This window comes from Hypanus sabinus, chromosome 8, assembly GCF_030144855.1.
Source record: "Hypanus sabinus isolate sHypSab1 chromosome 8, sHypSab1.hap1, whole genome shotgun sequence".
NCBI lineage: Eukaryota > Metazoa > Chordata > Chondrichthyes > Myliobatiformes > Dasyatidae > Hypanus > Hypanus sabinus.
In genome coordinates this window covers 130,727,445-130,745,065 of record NC_082713.1, presented here as the reverse complement: position 1 = coordinate 130,745,065, position 17,621 = coordinate 130,727,445, and the positions used below count along the sequence as shown (strand labels likewise).

General features: G+C 43.0%; 1 protein-coding gene across 1 annotated transcript in view; it reads right to left on the bottom strand.

Annotated features, from left to right (window-relative positions):
- LOC132397672 (contactin-1-like) overlaps positions 1-17,621 on the bottom strand; it is a 412,092-nt gene that overhangs the window by 196,547 nt on the left and 197,924 nt on the right. The window contains exon 14 of the mRNA XM_059976440.1: positions 539-697. Within this exon, the coding sequence (XP_059832423.1) occupies positions 539-697 (159 nt within the window). The remainder of the gene's footprint in view (positions 1-538; positions 698-17,621) is intronic.

The following is a 17,621-nucleotide window of genomic DNA, read 5'->3' as shown; positions in this document are numbered from 1 at the left end:
AATGCATGGTCAACACAGTTGTTCACTGACTAGCATCCATTTCCTCAACTAGAAGTGTCTTTGAAACAGTTATTGCCACAAATTACCAGCTTCAGCTGTATGGACTTGGAGATCCTATCCGAAAGCACATTATGGGACCGGAATAAGTTTCTGTCTCCAATGGTAAATATGCAGAGCCAAGTTTGTAGAGATGAGTACACCCATGGCTATTATATATAAGCACATGTTTGATGTCAGCAATCCAAAACAAACCCCTCCACATTGCCTTTCATTTCCTCTGGGAATGTACTCGCTCACGTATTTTACTGAACTAAGTTGGCTATTAAGAACCTTCTGCCAACACATGAGTGAGTGCGCAACCAGACGAATAAAACTCTTATCGTTATTAGCCTAATTTCTCTGCAATCCCTCCAGCAAGAGATCAAAGTGCTATTTTTTTATCGCAACAGCTGAAGAATGACTTGATTTAACAAAAAGCATATTCTTTGTCCTTGCCCATCTTCAACCAAGGTCCCACTGTCAGAGGGATCCTACTGACCTGTCATGGCATCTCTCCAATCGATAGAGTCCAAAACCTTCTGTTGGACCGTGTACCTGGAGATTGGACTGTGATTATCTGTCCCTCGACTCCAGGATAAAGTCACAAAGGTGTCTCGGATATCTACGACTCTCACTCCTCCAGGGGGTCCCGGTGGACCTGCAGAGAGATTCACAAGGGGGATAAAGAAGATATGAGTCACTCAGTGTTGGTAAAACATTGTACCTTTAGTTATCAGGCCAAGAAATGTGTCAACAAGTACACTTTATCCTACTGTAAAATTTGCTGGAAGCTCACTGCAGTGGTCACTATAAAGTAAGTTTATTATCAAAGTGCGTGTATGTCATCATATGCAGCACTGACATTTTTTCTTGTGGGCGTTCACATAAAAACAAACAAAATAATAATAATAAATAAGCAATAAAGATTGAGAAGATGAGATGAAGAGCCCTTGAAAGTATGTCCATTGGTTGTGGGAACTTCAACTGTTCAGTGTTGGGGTGAGTGAAGTTCAGTGAAGTTATCCCCTCAGGTTCAAAAGCCTGATGGCTGAGGGGAAATAACGGTTCCCGATCCTCCTGGTGTGGGACCTGAGCTCCTGTATCTACTTCATGATGGCAGCAATGAGAAGAGAGCATGGTTGAATGGTGGGGGCCTTTGATGATGGATGCTACTTTCCAGTGGGGGGGGGGGGGGGGGTGTGTGTGTGTGTGTGTGTGTGTGTGTGTGTGTGTGTGTGTGTGTGTTTTACTACAAGTCACATACCAGGACTTTATTAATAACACCATTGTCACAATCTGGACTTTATCGATACTGTGGCACAGTATAGAAGCAGTGTTGTCTTGCTTAGCCCCTATAAGACACTGGCTGGTACTCAACTGGATTACTGGGCTCATTTCTGGTTGACACAGGAAGGGTTCCTGGGAAGAGACCGGGACTGTTACTTTTCAGGAATGCAAGGCTGAAGAGAGATTTGATGGAAACACATTAAATGATAGGGAGTCAGGAGAGGGGGGAGGCTCATCCCTTTGGTGGACAGGCCAAAGATTGGAGGTTTTGATATGGAATAAAGAACTGAATAAAATTTGGCATGCAGCAATTTTTTTCCCCACAGACCATGTGGTTGGAATCTGGAAAGCTTTGTCTGCAAACATGTTGGAGGGAAGTTCCAGCAAGGCCTTTGAGAGAGAATGGAATATATTTTTTTTCTGGTTAATTGGGTCAGCAGTTAATTGGCACAGCCACTTATTTGGGACAACTCTTAGAGAACAAAAACTAAATTGAGAAAATATCTGGGATTCCCTTTGTTTATTTGGAACACTATACTGCTTAATTAAGACAGAAGACTGTTGCCAAGTAGTTTCTAAATAGCACTTTCTTCAGACCAAGTGTGTAGCTATGGGCACTCGCATGGGCCCCAGCTATGCCTGCCTCTTGGTGGGTTATGTGGAACAGTCTATGCTCCAAATCTATACTGGTACTGCTCCCCAACTTTTCCTTTGCTACATTGACAACTACATTGGTACTGCTTCCTGCACCCATGCTGAGCTTGTCAATTTCATCGACTTTGCCTCTAACCCAGCCCTCAAATTCACTTGGTCCATCTCAGACACTTCTCTCCCCTTTCTCGAGCTCTCGGTCTCCATCTCTGGAGATAGACTGTCCACTGACATCTTCTATAAACCCACTGACTCTCATAATAACATCGGCTATACCTCTTCCCATCCCGCCAAATGTAAAAATGCTATTCCCTATTCCCAGTTCCTCCGTCTCCACCACAGCTGCTCTCAGGATGAAGCGTTCCGTTCCAGGACATCTCAAATGTCCTCTTTCTTTAAGAATTGTGGTTTCCCTTCTGCCATCGTCAATGATGCCCTCACCCTCCTCCATTTCCCGCACTTCGGCCCTCAACCCATCCTCCTGTCACCACAACAGGGACCATATTCCACGTCCTCACCTACCACCCCAGCAGCCTCCAGATCCAGCATATTAACCTCTGCAACTTCCACCACCTTCAACAGGACCCCACCACTAAGCACATCTTTCCCTCTCTACCCCTCTCCGCTTTTCGCAGGGGTCGTTTCCTCCACAACTGCCTGGTCCACATGTCCTTCCCCACAGATCTCCCACCTGGTACTTATCCCTGCAAGCGTAAATGCTACACCTATTCCTACACTTCCTCTCTTACCACCATTCAGGGCCCCAAACAGTCCTTGCAGGTGAGGCAACACTTCACCTGTGAGTCTGTTGGGGTCATCTATTGCATCCGATGCTCCCGGTGCGGCCTCCTCTACATTGGCAAGACCTGATGCAGATGGGGGGACAGCTTTGTCGAGCACCTCCGCTCTGTCTGCCACAACACACAGGATCTCCCAGTTGCCACCTACTTCAACTCTGCTTCACGTTCCCATTCAGACATGTCCATACATGGCCTCCTCTACTGCCATGATGAGGCCAAACTCAGGTTGGAGGAGCAACACCTCATATACTGTCTCGGTAGTCTCCAGCCCCTTGGTATGAACATTGAATTCTCTAACTTTTGATGATTCCCTCTCTCTCCCTTCCCCCATCCCACGTTCACTCTGCCTCCTCTTCCAGCTGCCTATCACCTCTCTCATGATTCTGCCTTCTTCTACTACCATAGTGCTTTCTCCTTACATTCCTTCTTCACCTTTCCTGCCTATTCCCACCTGCTTCCCCTCCTCCACCTCTTGATCTTCCCTCTGATTGGTTTTCCACCCTCCCCCCACCTTCTTTACAGGGCCCCTGCCCCCTCCCTCTTCAGTCCTGACGAAGGGGCTCGGCCTGAAACGTTGACTGCTCGTTTCCAAGGATGCTGCCCGACCTGTTGAGTTCCTCTAACGTGTTTGTACGTGTTGAGTTTCTAAATAGTGTCAGTCGCATGCACTTGTGTGCTGTTAAGACTCTACACCATGCTTGGAATGAACAGATTTTAAAAGGCTTCAATTACGTGTGTTGTGTTCAAAAAGCAGTGATTTTTGTCACTAATAGTTGGTGAGAAATAAGTAGTAAGACAATTCAGAGCTTTTTTGCTCACCATGGATTCAAGCATTCTAGCTTTGAGACGCCAGAAACTGCTGTTAAACATTACAGAACAAACAGTTTTTAAATAGTGTCAGTTGCGAGCGCATGTGTTATGTTAATCATTTTGAGCTGACAGATGCTAATTCAAAAAGCAAAAATTAATTTTTACTTTATGCAGGAAGCCCATGAAGGCAGTCCGTTATCTGCACTAAGCGTCTGTGCTGATCATTTGTTCATTTACAGTCAATCAAAAGAACATGGCAGTGAAAAATTCATCCATCGATAACTAATAGGAACTAATACACATTTTTACAATACTGAAGTAGTATTGTTGATGTTCTGATTTGTTCTGTATTTATTTAAATGTATAAATTGTTACTCAGCTGAAGTAGTTTGTCTTTGTTATGTGCTTTAACTATTCCTTGGTGAACAAATTATTAACTACAGATCAATTGGAGCTGAACCAAACAAGAGTTAAACCCTTGGCAATGACGAAGTACACACTGAAGTGCCATGCAATAAACATCCCATTAACATTTATGCACTGACCAGAAGCTCAAATGGACCAGCCACATAACTATTCTGACAGCAGAAGCAGTTCAGAGCCTGGGCACCCTGCAACAACTTATTCTTCAGCAACATCTGATAGTACAAAGCATTTCTAACACTTCTAAGGCACAAATCCAGTCTGTGAAGAAAGATTCCATTTGCCTGAATGAATGCAACTCCAGCAGCACGCCTGAGACTTAATATTACCCAGGTGAATGCAGCTCACATCACTGACACACCACCGCCAGAAACATTTATTCCATTTGTCAACCATGCACAGTGGCTGCTGTGAGCACCAATGACAAAAACACACTCACAAGTTACTCTAATAACACCTCTCAAACTTCTGATCCCTATCATTTAGCAGGACAAGAGCAGCAGTTGCAGAATGCCATCACCTGAAGGTTCATTTCCATGTGGAACAGCTCCACAATATAGAAATATATCCCAATTCCTTCATTTACACCGGACCTAAGTAGTGGAACTCCCTCTCCAGCAGCTCTGTAAGGAAGCCAACGTTAGAAGGATTCCAACTGTTAAGGAAGGCCTTCTCAACAATAAACAGATAGGTGATCAAAGCCAACCTTACTGATATTAAAAATAAACAAATTAAAAGAAAATTACAACAAGCAATTTTAAGTCATTTCTCAATCAACATAGCATCAACATCTAATAAAACAAACCTTACTATATGTGTGCGTGCATACAGACTAATATATTAACTTTGAGTTAATGCAAGGTACAAAGCTGATCTAAAAAAAAAGAACAATTGAAGAGATCAAAGAAAGTGCATTTAGAAGCAGGAGACTGCCAGTAAGAGAAAGGGGGATGAGAGAAGGGCTTCTGAGTACACTGAGGAAGAAGGCCCTGTCCCCAGTAGCAAAATGAAGTGGCCAACAAAATTGAAGAGGCAAATGCAGTTGAAGAGGATGCAGTTGTGGAGGAGATTCAACTCCATATGACTTGCATCACAGTGGACAAAAGAGGAGGAGGTAGAAGGTAAAATTAATTGAATGCCTTCATCCAAAGGATAACTGCAAGGGAATAGGTTACTCGTGTTAGCCAGTAAGACAACAGTATGAACCAATCCAATGAATGACTGTGTAAAAACAGATTTGACGGATATAGGAAAAATGAAAGCCAAGAAAGTAGAGTTGCGGGGTATGCTGAGACTTAATCAGTTATACAGTAGTAGGCCCTTCAGCCCTCTGAGTCTGTACTGGCAATCAGACACTACTTTGGAAAGCAGCTTTCTGTATGTTTCCAACATCTCACACTCAAGTTGGAGCAGAAGAAACATTAAGTCTACTGAGTGTGTAGGCCCTCATTAGTCTTGATAGACCATGGATTTGCACCTTGGAAAGTTTCCAGGGCGCAAGCCTGGGCAAGGGTGTTTTTTTATGGAAGACCAGCAGTTGCCCAAGCTGCAAGTCTCCCCTCTCCACACTGATGTTGTCCTAGGGAAGGGCACTAGGACCCATACAGCTTGGCACTGGTGTCGTCACAGAGCAATGTGTGGTTAAGTGCCTTGCTCAAGGCAGCCTCAGCCAAGGCTTGAACTAGTGACCTTCAGATAACTAGACAAATGCCTTAACCACTTGGCCACGCGCCAACACACCTACTGAGTAAGGACCAATGGATAGATAATGATCACCAACGGAATGACTGCTTTGAAAAAAAATCGAATGTACTTCGGGAAAAAAAAATGATATAAATAGCAAATCATTATGGACCTAAAGTCCTTTGATGCAGTTGTTTCAAGACCTGGTTTCACAGAACAATAAGTGTTCCTCAGATAAACCAACTATTAGCTGAGGGACAAAGTTTGCCCTTTGACACTCATGATATAATGCAAGACCCACTCCACACTCAGTTCATGTAAGCCAGCAAGAACAAGTTCCAAGTTGAATTTTAAGTTTCTGTGTGTCAAAATATCTGAGCATCTAACCCAGTCCCAACATATTGATGCAGCTATAAAGAAGGCAAGACAGCAGATATATTTCATTAGGAGTTGGAGGAGATTTGTTTTGCCATGTAAAACACTTGAAAACTTCAACAGATGTACAGTGGAGAGCATTCTGAGAGGCTGCATTCTGAGAGGCTGGTATGGTGGCGGGGGAGATACTACATAGGATTGAAAGAAGTTACAGGAAGTTGTAAAATTAGTCAGCTTCATCTTGGGTACTAGCCTCCATAATATTCAAGACAGTTTCAAGGAGCAGTGCCTCAGAAAGAAGACATCTGTTACTAAGGACTCCCATCACCCAGGACATGCCCTCTTCTCATTGTTACTGTCACGAAGAAGGTACAGAAGCCTGAAGGCACACACTCAGCGATTCAGGAACAGCTTCTTCCCCTCTGTCATCCAATTTCTGGACATTGAAATTATGAACACTACCTTACTTTTATTAATATTTGTTTTTGCACTATTTTTAATTTAACTATTTAATATACACATCTATATTTATCCTATATTTCATTGTACTGTTGCCGCTAAGTTAACAAATTTCACAACATTTGCTGGTGATAGTAAAACTGATTCTGAAGTAGCTGCAGATAAGGATTTCCTCCCATCACTGCATCACTTGGTCACCCTTTTGCTTTAAATAACATCACAGAAAACTGCCGATGACACTTTCTTTTGAATCTTGCCATGCATGGAAAGGCAGCGAATATATGCTGACGTAAAAAGTGAACACATTGCAATGTACTGTGAAAAGCATCAATGATAGTTGTCAAGGAATGCTTATATGTACAGCTTAAACATAATTTTTTTATAATGCAAAAAGTGAATGGGAGGGTAAAAGGAGGAAGTAACAATGATTTCAGAGCACGTGGACAGATGCAAAACAATATGGCTTGTGCTGCTCGAAGAGGTTAAGTTCTTGTAATTCCTTCCTGACTTCAAAACAATTGTATAACTAAAGTTTCTTAAAAGTGAGTTGTGGACCATAAAACTTGCTGCCAAAGAAACAGGCAGATGTAAACCAGTATTCATCCTGTCATTGCTCACCTCACTGTTCCCCGAGCAGACTGTCCAGACCATCTGTAGAATATTTCATCATCAGGCCTCACCAAAAGGCACCAGTCAGATTCTTCTGGCATGCCCGGAGCATCACCCCTACAATCTGCTGCCTGCAGGATGATTATAGTGGGGAAGAAACAGTAACTCACCTCCTCACACATTGAGGGTTTGTGAAGATGGTTTGGAGAAAGATGAAAGGGCCTGTGTCACATTTCCTCCCGAGCAGCTGGTGATAAAGGACTCTCTGATCTACGGGCTGTTTCCCGGGGATGCACATAGGGACAAACATCAGGTGCTGCTGGCAGATCATCCGTTCAGTGACAGACGCTCTTTGGTCGGCCTGAGACTTGATGGTGAGATGTCTGTGGAAGAATGCTGCCGACTGGCACATTCCGAGCTGCAGGAAAATGTGCTGAAGGACGAACTGAAACTTGGTGCAGCTACCCCAAAAGCTCTTTGGGGAAGGAACACGGTTTAGGGTTCTTCTCCTGCTGTAGAGGGAGGGGCCAGGTGGGGGTAAGAAAGTCCCTCAATTATTGTAGTATTTAATATAAAATCCTCGAGTGCCACATGAGTGGCAGCAGTGTTAGAACAGTATGGAAAGCATGGGACCATGTCAGTCAAGAATGTAAAGTCTGAAACTGTTTATATTGTGAATAAAGTTTATTTTGTTATAAAAATTACTTTGACAGTAACTGCATCCTAAGTTACCCTATCCATGACATATCTGGTACCAAGATATCTGCTGTAGTTTAAGGACTTCTGAAAGGAATTGTGTCTCTTCTAGCTCCCACACTGGTTTTGTCAGGCTGACAGCCTCTGCTGGTGCTTGCCCACGGCCTAACTGTGACCAGTGACTCCCCAACTTAACTTGCACATGTGGAGGCATTAGGAGAAACGCATGTCATTACTGCACAGATTTTTTTCCCCAAATTCAAGAGATGCAGAAGTCCCGCTCTCGGGGTGTCACAACTGGCCATTATTCAACATGCCAAGGGCGGGGCCTAAGAATTCAGCTTGTCTTTGGAGGCCTAGGATCTGGTGGCTCTGGAGGACCGGTGTATCATGGGAGCTGGAAGATCTTCGGCTGTGTGGCAAGAGGCTGAGACCTTTGGGCACAGAGCTCGGAAAAAGCAACGCAATGGACTTTTAACATTGTAAACCAGTGAGTTGTTTGTTATGTTTCCCCTCTCACTGTGACATGGAAACATCTCTTTCTCCCTTATGAGGGAGAGAGAGAGAGAGCCCATGGTATGTCAAATGCCGGGTGAACACATAGTCTTTGGAGTACTGCAAGTCTGTGTCTTTGCTGTACACTTGAGTGCTCAGTGGTGGGTCCGATGCTTTTTTTTGACGGTGGGGGGAGGGGGGAATCATTGCTTGCTGCCACTTATGTGCGGGAGGAAGGGGAGCTGAGGGGGGTACTTTGGGGTTCTAACATTTAACTGTCATTTATTTTTAAACTCCTCTGTTTTCATGGATTGGTTGCAAAGAAAAAGCATTTCAGGATGTATACTGTATACATTTCTCTGACATTAGATGTACCTTTGAAACCTTATGCAGTTAAGAATTCAATGACTTTCAAGGAAGAGGAGACACGGGGGCCTTGCTATAGTGTACAGGACAGTGAGTGCCAATTGGAAAACATCCTTTCTGTTGTAGCTTTTTATGATCCTACTGTGCAACATAACAAGAAAAGTACTGAGAGGGCTGTTCTGGACTTGGGAGTTCTGTGGCTTATGGCCTGGTACATATTATATTGCAGAATGTTGCTGATAATTGAACAATTAACCAAGATGGAATCTGTTTTAGTTTTAGAGTGCATCTATTCCTTTGAATGTTTGAATGACAAATATATTTGGTATCCATAAGTAATGAATGACCCCCTGCCAAGTATATTTTTAATTATATATTCATACCCATTTTCTATTTCTACCATTACCTGGGAAGGAATCAAGGCTTTGAACATAATTTCTGAACACATTAACCCACTCAGCAGCTGGTACAAAGCTCTCAGTTACTAAGGCAGATCAAAGATCACATGAAAGGGCATCTCACCAACCCCCTGTTACTGGTCAAAAAAGTGCTTTGAGTTCTTATTTACTGATAAACATACGTAGCAAGGTGCCATTGTTGGTGTCTGATATTCAGAAACAGTCAATACTCTAATTCCACTGAAGGTGTTTAAGCAACAGCACTCACCCTCCCCAGGTTACAACACAGCTCTGTTCCTGAGAAACAGGCAGCTCACAGATCAGAAAAGGAGATAGCTGAGCAGCTAGCAAATCCATTCCACTGGTCACTCAAGTGCTTACTCATATGCATGGGCTGTACAAAGGTCAGATGTTTGTAATCGGGGGAGGAATGGGATATGAAGGCTGACCACTGCCTCCTGAAGGAAAGAGTCACAACGTGGACAGGACTAAGGAGATGACTGAGGATGAAAGGAAGGTCACTCCTCACTGCACAGTAACAGCTCCTCTGTGGAGAGAGTTAGGAGCACCAAGTTTCTGGGAGCACATAATGGATGATCACACCTGGTCCCTCAACACCACCCCTTTAACCAAGAAGGCACAGCAGCGCCTCCACTTCCTGAGAAGATTGAGGTGAGCAAGGCTGCTTCTTCCCGCCCCCATTCTAGCCAATTGTTACAGGAGCACCATAGAGCTGACCCCATGTATAGAAATTGACAGGCCAGATCCTACAAAGAGTTGCAAGGACTGCTGAAAGGATCAGCAGGTTCTCTCTTCCACCCATCAGAGATATTCACTAGGAACACTGGGGACATAAGGCCCTTAGCATTGTCAATGAACCCCACCCATCCGTCCACCAAACGATCTCTTTGACCCCTTACCATCAGGCAGAAAGTGCTGTAGCATTAGGACAAGGACTGCTAGGATGGGAAACACTTTCTTCCCCCAGGCTGTGTGATTACTGAACTTCCTGCTACTACCCAGATCTCAGCATGTATGAAGTGCCAGTAGTGTTATACTGTTTACTTTTTAACTTGTATCATAAATGCATCTCATTCCTTACTAATTTATTGGTGTTAATATTACTTCATGTGTTGTGTGTGTGAGTTACATGTATTGTGTTGAGCTCCTTGGCCCAGGGGAATGTTGTTTTACTTGGCAGGATGCATGTATACTGTTGAAATAATGGTAAACTTGAACTTGAACTAGTGGATACAGTATCTTCAAAGAAATTTCAATCTTCCCGGTGCATAACCATCCCTGAGGTAGCACAACAGTACAGCAGTATATGTATTATTATTATAGCGCAGTTACCCGGGTTCAGCTCCGGTGCTGCCTGTAAGGAGTTTGTACTTTCTCTCTGTAACCACACGGGTGCTCTGGTTTCCTACTACATATTCCAAAGAAATCTCGGTCAGGAGGTTAATTGATCACACGGGTACAATTGGGCAGTGGGCTCATTGGGCTGGAAGGGCCTGTTATCGAGTTGTACCTCTAATTAAAATAAAATAAGTAAAATTCAGACCAACACATCCTTTGGCACTATTTTTCTCAGTGTTTGGCCAGTGGAGAACCTCACTCAACAGGACCACACACGAGAGCTAAGGTTGTGCACCGACAACTGCTCCCTATAAAATGTAGTTATCAGCCCACCACTTACTTGTACGGTAGCTGTGGTAAAGGTCTCCTGCTGAAAGAAAGCCCACAGGGAATCCTCTCCTTTATACCACACAGATCTAAGGAGCAGTAGTAAATACTTGTCGAGTCTCTTCAGCCCAGTAAGTTGTTCAATGTGCCCATCAAAACCAAAGACTGAATCAGGGAACATGACATTCAAACAGGGGACCAAATCCTTGCCTAATGAGGGTGCTTTAAGTATTAAATCTTGAGCAATGAAACACGAAGGAAATCCCTGAGAATCTATAATAAAAGAAATGCCAACTTTACTTGAAGACTATTGACCAAGAAAAACTAAGAAAGTAGAGTTGGGTTTACTTGAGATACAGTACATCTGGTGTATTTATGGAGCTGAATGTGTTAGGGACTTGTTAAAATTATAATCCAGCTCCTGGAAAGTACACATTAGGATTCGGAGTGATGTCACGTATGGTGGATGAGCTAGCTGGCAGTCTGCGTTTCCACCCTTATGTGAAGCGTGGTGATTTGGATGCAGGACCCAGTTGGCTCTTTTACAAGAGAAATGTAAGCAATAAATAAGAAACCTTTAACCTCAAAATCCTGTGCTCAAAATCAAAGCTTTCTTTATTTAAAAAAATAAATGACTGAGTTTACATTGAGCTGGATTTAATTCCAACCAGAAAACAGTGCTAGTCACTTGATATGTACAGAGGCTGTTAGTATTTTTACATTGAATATTCAGGTTAGAACACCAGTCAAATAATACAGTGTCCACGTACCGTACATCTGACACCCATATTAAATGATCAAGAATCCATATATCTCTGTTACCATCTTTGTAACCAGAGTAAATAAAGTCAGAAGAGGAAATAGAAATAAGACCCCGATTTTTGCTTTTCAGCATTAATGTGTGGTAGTTGGCAGCTGACCTTATTGTATTTAAAATGTGATCACTGTCAGCCTCAAAGTTACTTCAACGTAAAACCCAGCCCTGTGATCTGAAAGGAGCCACATGCATGGTCAATGGATGTTGGGTGAATGGACACACTGTAGAGAATGAGGCACGGTAACTAGGCTGTAATCAAAGTATTTTCCTAATTCATTCTTTTAACATAACTAGGGTGGGTTTTATGATATCTCCCATTCACAAAGATGGGATATCTCAGGATACATGAAATTTCCCCTCTCATCGAAAAGATGCTGAACCATATATTATCGTACCTTCCTTCTACCTGCCTGTGTAAACCCAGGTGCATCAGAACAGATTATGCCAGGATAGAAGTCAAAGAATTCCACTTAGGTCACGTATAATTCAGGCAGTTCCTCTCCATTCCTCCCATTGAACAAGTCTAGCACCTGTACCTCACTCTCGTTTTAACAAGTCACTGTTATTCTGGTTAAGCGTTTGAACTCCAATGGATTATTTATTAAAGAATCAACTGTGTCATAATGACTGTCAAGTCGCACCCTGTGAAATCTGGTCTACATTACCGGTTTTCTGGTTTATTTTTAATTGTCCTGAAATACACATTTCTTTATATAATCCTCAATGAATGACATGTGTTGCATACTACTTCCAGACCACAAGAGAGCAAAAAACTTTAATGAAAGAATGAAACACCAAATAAAGCCAAGATAAGAGCTTCATTAAACTGAAAATCTAAAGACGTGGGGGGGGGGGGGGTCAGCAAGTGGTCAAAATATAACTCTGGGGCTGCATTCATCTTTCATTCATTCATGATTTAGGCAAATTTCAGTCAACATACCCACTGCTTTATGATAGACTGTTATAATTCATTCAGTTTGCTGCCTTAATTTAAATAAGAGCACTTGAGTCATAGAGCAGAGGAATGGGCTCTCTGACTCACAGAATCCTTGCCAATCACCAAACACCCACTTACACTAATCCTGAACTAATCCCAGTTTACTCTCCCCGCATTCCCATCATCTCTCCCCAGAGTCTACCACCCACTTACACTCTAGGGGACTTTTAAAGTGGCCTATTAACCTACCAACGTGCATATTTTAAGATGTGGGAAGAAGGGAGAACGTGTACAGGAAACCCTTTTGGTCAAAGCGAGAGCGCGCAGACACCACGCAGGCAGCATCAGAGGTCATGATCGAACCTGAGGCTAGAGACAGTGAGACAGCAGCTTTACAGTGCCACAGATATGTCCCTTTATGCCTTTGAGGGGACATTGTAGACAAACGGATGGAACTAAAAAAAAATTATATCAAATTGACAGGTAAGGCAATGGTGCATAGGAAAGTGTTATGCCAAAGGATTGAAACTTAAAAATCAACAATGGATGACTGAGACAATGGGAAATTAGCAAACAACTTGAAACTCATATCTTCAGGTCTATGGGTGGAGGGCAATGTCTAACTTTGTGGTTTGTGGATTGGACTCTGTTATGATGCATTTTGAGCTTCTGGTTGCTCCGTTTTCATTGCTGTTTTAGGTGATTGGGGCGGCCTGTTGATGATAAAATAACAAACAGCTAGATTGAAATAAACTGAACTGAATTGAATGTGCCGGGACTCTTTAGATTTTGCATTCTATGGTCTGTATCCACTCCTTTTTTTTCCCTTTCTGGCGTTTGCGTGATTTCTTTCTGTGCATTGGGGAGGTGGGGTTTGACGTTTCTCTTTGCATGGATTCCAGGGTTTTCTTTGTTTTGTGGCTGTCTGTGGGAGGACCAACCTCAGGATTATACACTGCATTCATGCTTTGTGTCTTTGAACATAAATGTTGGTCCCTCCGACAGTGAGATGGGAGAATTAAAGAATGAGAAACTAAGGAATAGCAGAGATTTTAATCAATAATGTTTGGTATTAAAAAAGTCTTAATAATAAATGAACTTCAGGACCATTGAGAGGCAGAAACTTAACCTCCACCATTAAGGAGAAAGTGACTGCAAAAGGCTGAGTGTGTGATGATTGTAATCTACCAGAATTCCAGAGGACTGGAAAACTCTAACATCACTTTTCAACACAGGGTTCTATAGGTCATTCATAAGGAAGAATGTTGGGATTCCTAATGAAATAAAAGCAGGAGACAATCAAGTAGAGCCAAGGGAAAGAAATTATATGTGTCAAATATGTTTGCCTTTCTGAGGACGGAACAGAAAGGTGGATATTGACGAAACAGCAGATGTAGATGTATATTTGCAATGCTATGTAGAAGACTACAACTCAAGAGTGCACAGGATTGGGGAGAATTTATTGGCATGGGAAATTAAGTGGCTTACTAAAACAGAAGTCAAGCACTCTCTGGCAGCAGTATGGTAGCATAGTGGTTAGCACAACACTTTACAGTACCTGTGACAAGGGTTCAATTCCCGCTGCTGCCTGTAAGGAGTTTGTACGTTCTCCCCATGACAGCGTGGGTTTCCTCCAGGTGCACCAGTTTCCTCTCACAGTCCAAAGACTTCGTGGTTGGCAGGTTAATTGGCCATTGTAAATTGTCCTGTGATTATGCTCGGATTAGATTGGGGGGATTACTGAGTGGCACAGCTCAAAGGGCCGGAGGAGCTTATTCCATGTTGCATCTCAATCAATCAGTCAACTGATCAATAAATAAATGGCCATTTTGATTGGTTATCAGCAACTAGTGAGGTATCACACCAAACTCCTATCAACCATGCAGCCCAACACAATTCCATCTAATCACAAGTTGTCCATCCAACCTCTCCAATGAATTCAGTCCTTACTGCTGACCCCCTGACAGTCTCCCAGACAAATACCTGATTTTCTCCTGTGCCCTCATTCTGGTCCCCAAGTCTCCCTTCCCACCAGTCCCAAACTCACCACCAGTCACCCCTCCCAATCCAGATAGGCTTGGTGTGGATTTACTGGATGTCTCTTGCACACACGGCAATGGCAAAGTGTTTGAAGGACCGGTTGTTTGTGTAGGACTAGCTGTCAGCGGACAGCACCTTGGGTCTAGTGTGCAGCGAATACTGCTGCAGTGGTCTCTGGGTCAAACAATCCCTGGGTCAGCAGAATTGCAAAGAAAGCCCAGATCTGGATCCAGATCAAATGGATTGTCCATGCGGGGGAAAGAGGATCCATGGGTGGTGGATGTTGGAGAGAGACTGGAGTGGGAGCAGTAGAGATCAGGAATTGGTGGTGAGTTCAGGCTGGATGATTGCTAGGGAGTTGGCAAAAAGGACCGAATTCAGGGCCAGAGTGTGACTGGAAGGAAATGAATATGGGTTGCGTGGCTGATAAAGGTTTGAGTGATACTCACTCAGAATGGTGTGAATGGGCTGGGCGCTGATAGCACTTACCAGTGTCAGTCTGTGCTCACTTTCCAAACACTGAGTGAAAACAATGCCACCTGCATCCCCCTCTTATTCATCCCAAGCCCGTCCAAATCTTTCCTTTCACTGTCAGCAGCATTAGATTTTAGTTTGCTCAGTCAAGTCTAGTCACTGGTTGTATCAGGTAATTTCAATAGCCACAGCCCACCACCCATGTGCTGGACTGTATCTGGGTTTGGGCTCCAGATTGGAATCCACAGATCCTTGGGCCGACAGAGCTCATAGGATATTGATCAACTGTGAGGGGTGCAGTCAAACAAACTTGGGCATTCATACATCTCCAGAGAAATGCACAATTTTTCAAAGAGTCAAAGCACACTTATTATCAAAGATTATAAACCGAGATTTGTCTGCTTACAGGCAGCCACAAAGCAAGAAACCCGAATTACTCAATTTGAGAAAAGACCAAAAACCACTGAGCAGAGGAAGAGAAAAAAAACACAAATCAAGCAAAGAATGGAAGCAAGCCAGCAGTGTCCTGAACCAGAATGAGTCCACATATCCGCTCCCTGAGCAGCCAGACTAGGCCCAAGCCTTGGTCCTAGTTCATCATACCAGCAGGGCAAAAGCACATGATTATTGAGGTAACTGCACCATCCATCTCATCTCTATTGCCTAAACTCTTGCTCCGTGTGACCATCTAGGATACCAATAATGTATCCTTGTGTTATAATTGTAGTGTTGAACATCCCATGTCTGTGCAATGTCTGCTGAATTATACATTGCAGAGGGCACCACTTCAGTCATCCACTTAAATATCCAACAGGTTTGCTCTCATTCTAAGCATTCAATCACGCAGAAGGTCACTGCACCTGTCTGTTTTCAGAATGAACGCTGCTGTTGCACTGCCATCCCCTGAAGCTCCATGTCTCACCCCTTCTCAGCTCCCTCTACACTTGTACCACATTTTTCACTTGTCTGTCAACAGCTGTATGAGCAAGACTTCAGGGAAGTATTTAATGGATTCCAAACTGATTCCTTTTGGTATCTGAAAGGACTGTCTGGCTGAAAGACAGATGTCCAGCTTCGATGCCTCTGCCTTGGTGTGACTTACATTGGGGAACATAGGTCTTGTGTCAGGGCTGGACAAGTTTACTTTGTGCTCCTCGCTTGTCTTTCGCCTTGCACAAGGGTTAATGAGGAGGGCTGACCCCTGGATGAAGTTACAAGTTAAAAGCAGCAGAAGGCTGTGGGAAGCAGGGCTGTGGTCAGGCGTGGTCACAGTTTGTTATCTCATCTGGCAAACAGCCTGCAGTTTTTGTCAGATGAGGCTCAAAGGTTTTGATGGCTTCTCACCAGAAATTTTCTGATGTGAAGAGATAGGGGCAGCACTTAGAACTGGTCCAAACTTAAAGCAAGCACACAGGGCACAATGCACTACAGTAAACCCAAAAAAGATTCTAAATGAGGTTATCAGAATCAGATTTAAAATCACTGGCATTTTTGGTGAAATTTGAGTTTTTGTGGCAGCAGTACATAATAATCAAAACTATAAGTTACAATAAGAAGTGCACTGGATTCTGGTTAATTGGGACACATTAGGATCAGTACATCTTGGACCAATTAAGAGGCTGCTCCAATTAACCAAAGTTTCATGGAAATAGTTAAAAGGTTTAAAAAAAAAGACAAATTACAGTTTAACTGAGTATCAATTTATATATTTAAATGAACTACAGAACATATTAGAACAGTACCAAAGCCTCGAAAGTACTATAAACCTATGTATTAGTTCCTAATAGTAATCAACAGAGGAATTCATTAACTGTGTTCTTTTAATTGACTGTAAATGAACAAAATCAGTGCAGACATCTAGTGCAGATAATGGACTGTCTTCAGATAATGCTTTAGACAAGTGCATCCCCAAAATCTTCATCTTCATTGTGAAGTTCAAGATAATTGTTGATACTGTTGTAATTTCTAGCTTGTTGAAGTAGTGAAATTGGTTTAATTTTCACCTCAGGCCATTTCTGGCATCTCCAAGCCTGAATGCTTGAAACTGCACTGAGCAAAACAGCTTTGAATTGTCTTACTGCTTACTTCTCGCCAACAATCAATTACAAAAATCACTGTTTTTTGACACAAACATACACAATTGATGCTTTTGAAAAACTGATTGCTCTAAATGCGGTGCATGCAAGTGCATGAATCTGACGCCAGTTAGCAACTGTTCAACAATAGTCTCCCGCCCCAATGAGTGGCATAGTGTTCCAAGTAAACTACTGCCTCAAGTAGCTGACAGCCCAGTTAACCGGAATCCACTGTGTGTATAAGAAAATTAAATTAAGTAAGTAGTGCAAAAAGAAAGGGAAAAAATACTGAAGAAGTAATGCACAGACTCTTCTCAGACTTCCAGCTGGGTCCAGGTGTGAATTTTAACCAACGTTTGCCATCTTCATCAGCAATGATGCCTCGGCATGTCTAGTCCAGGGGTATATATACTCAAATCCTGTAGCAATAGCCAGAGACAAGAATGGCCCCATGGCCACTCTGTCGATTTGTTCACAGTAGTTCCCCTTAGACAGGAAGTA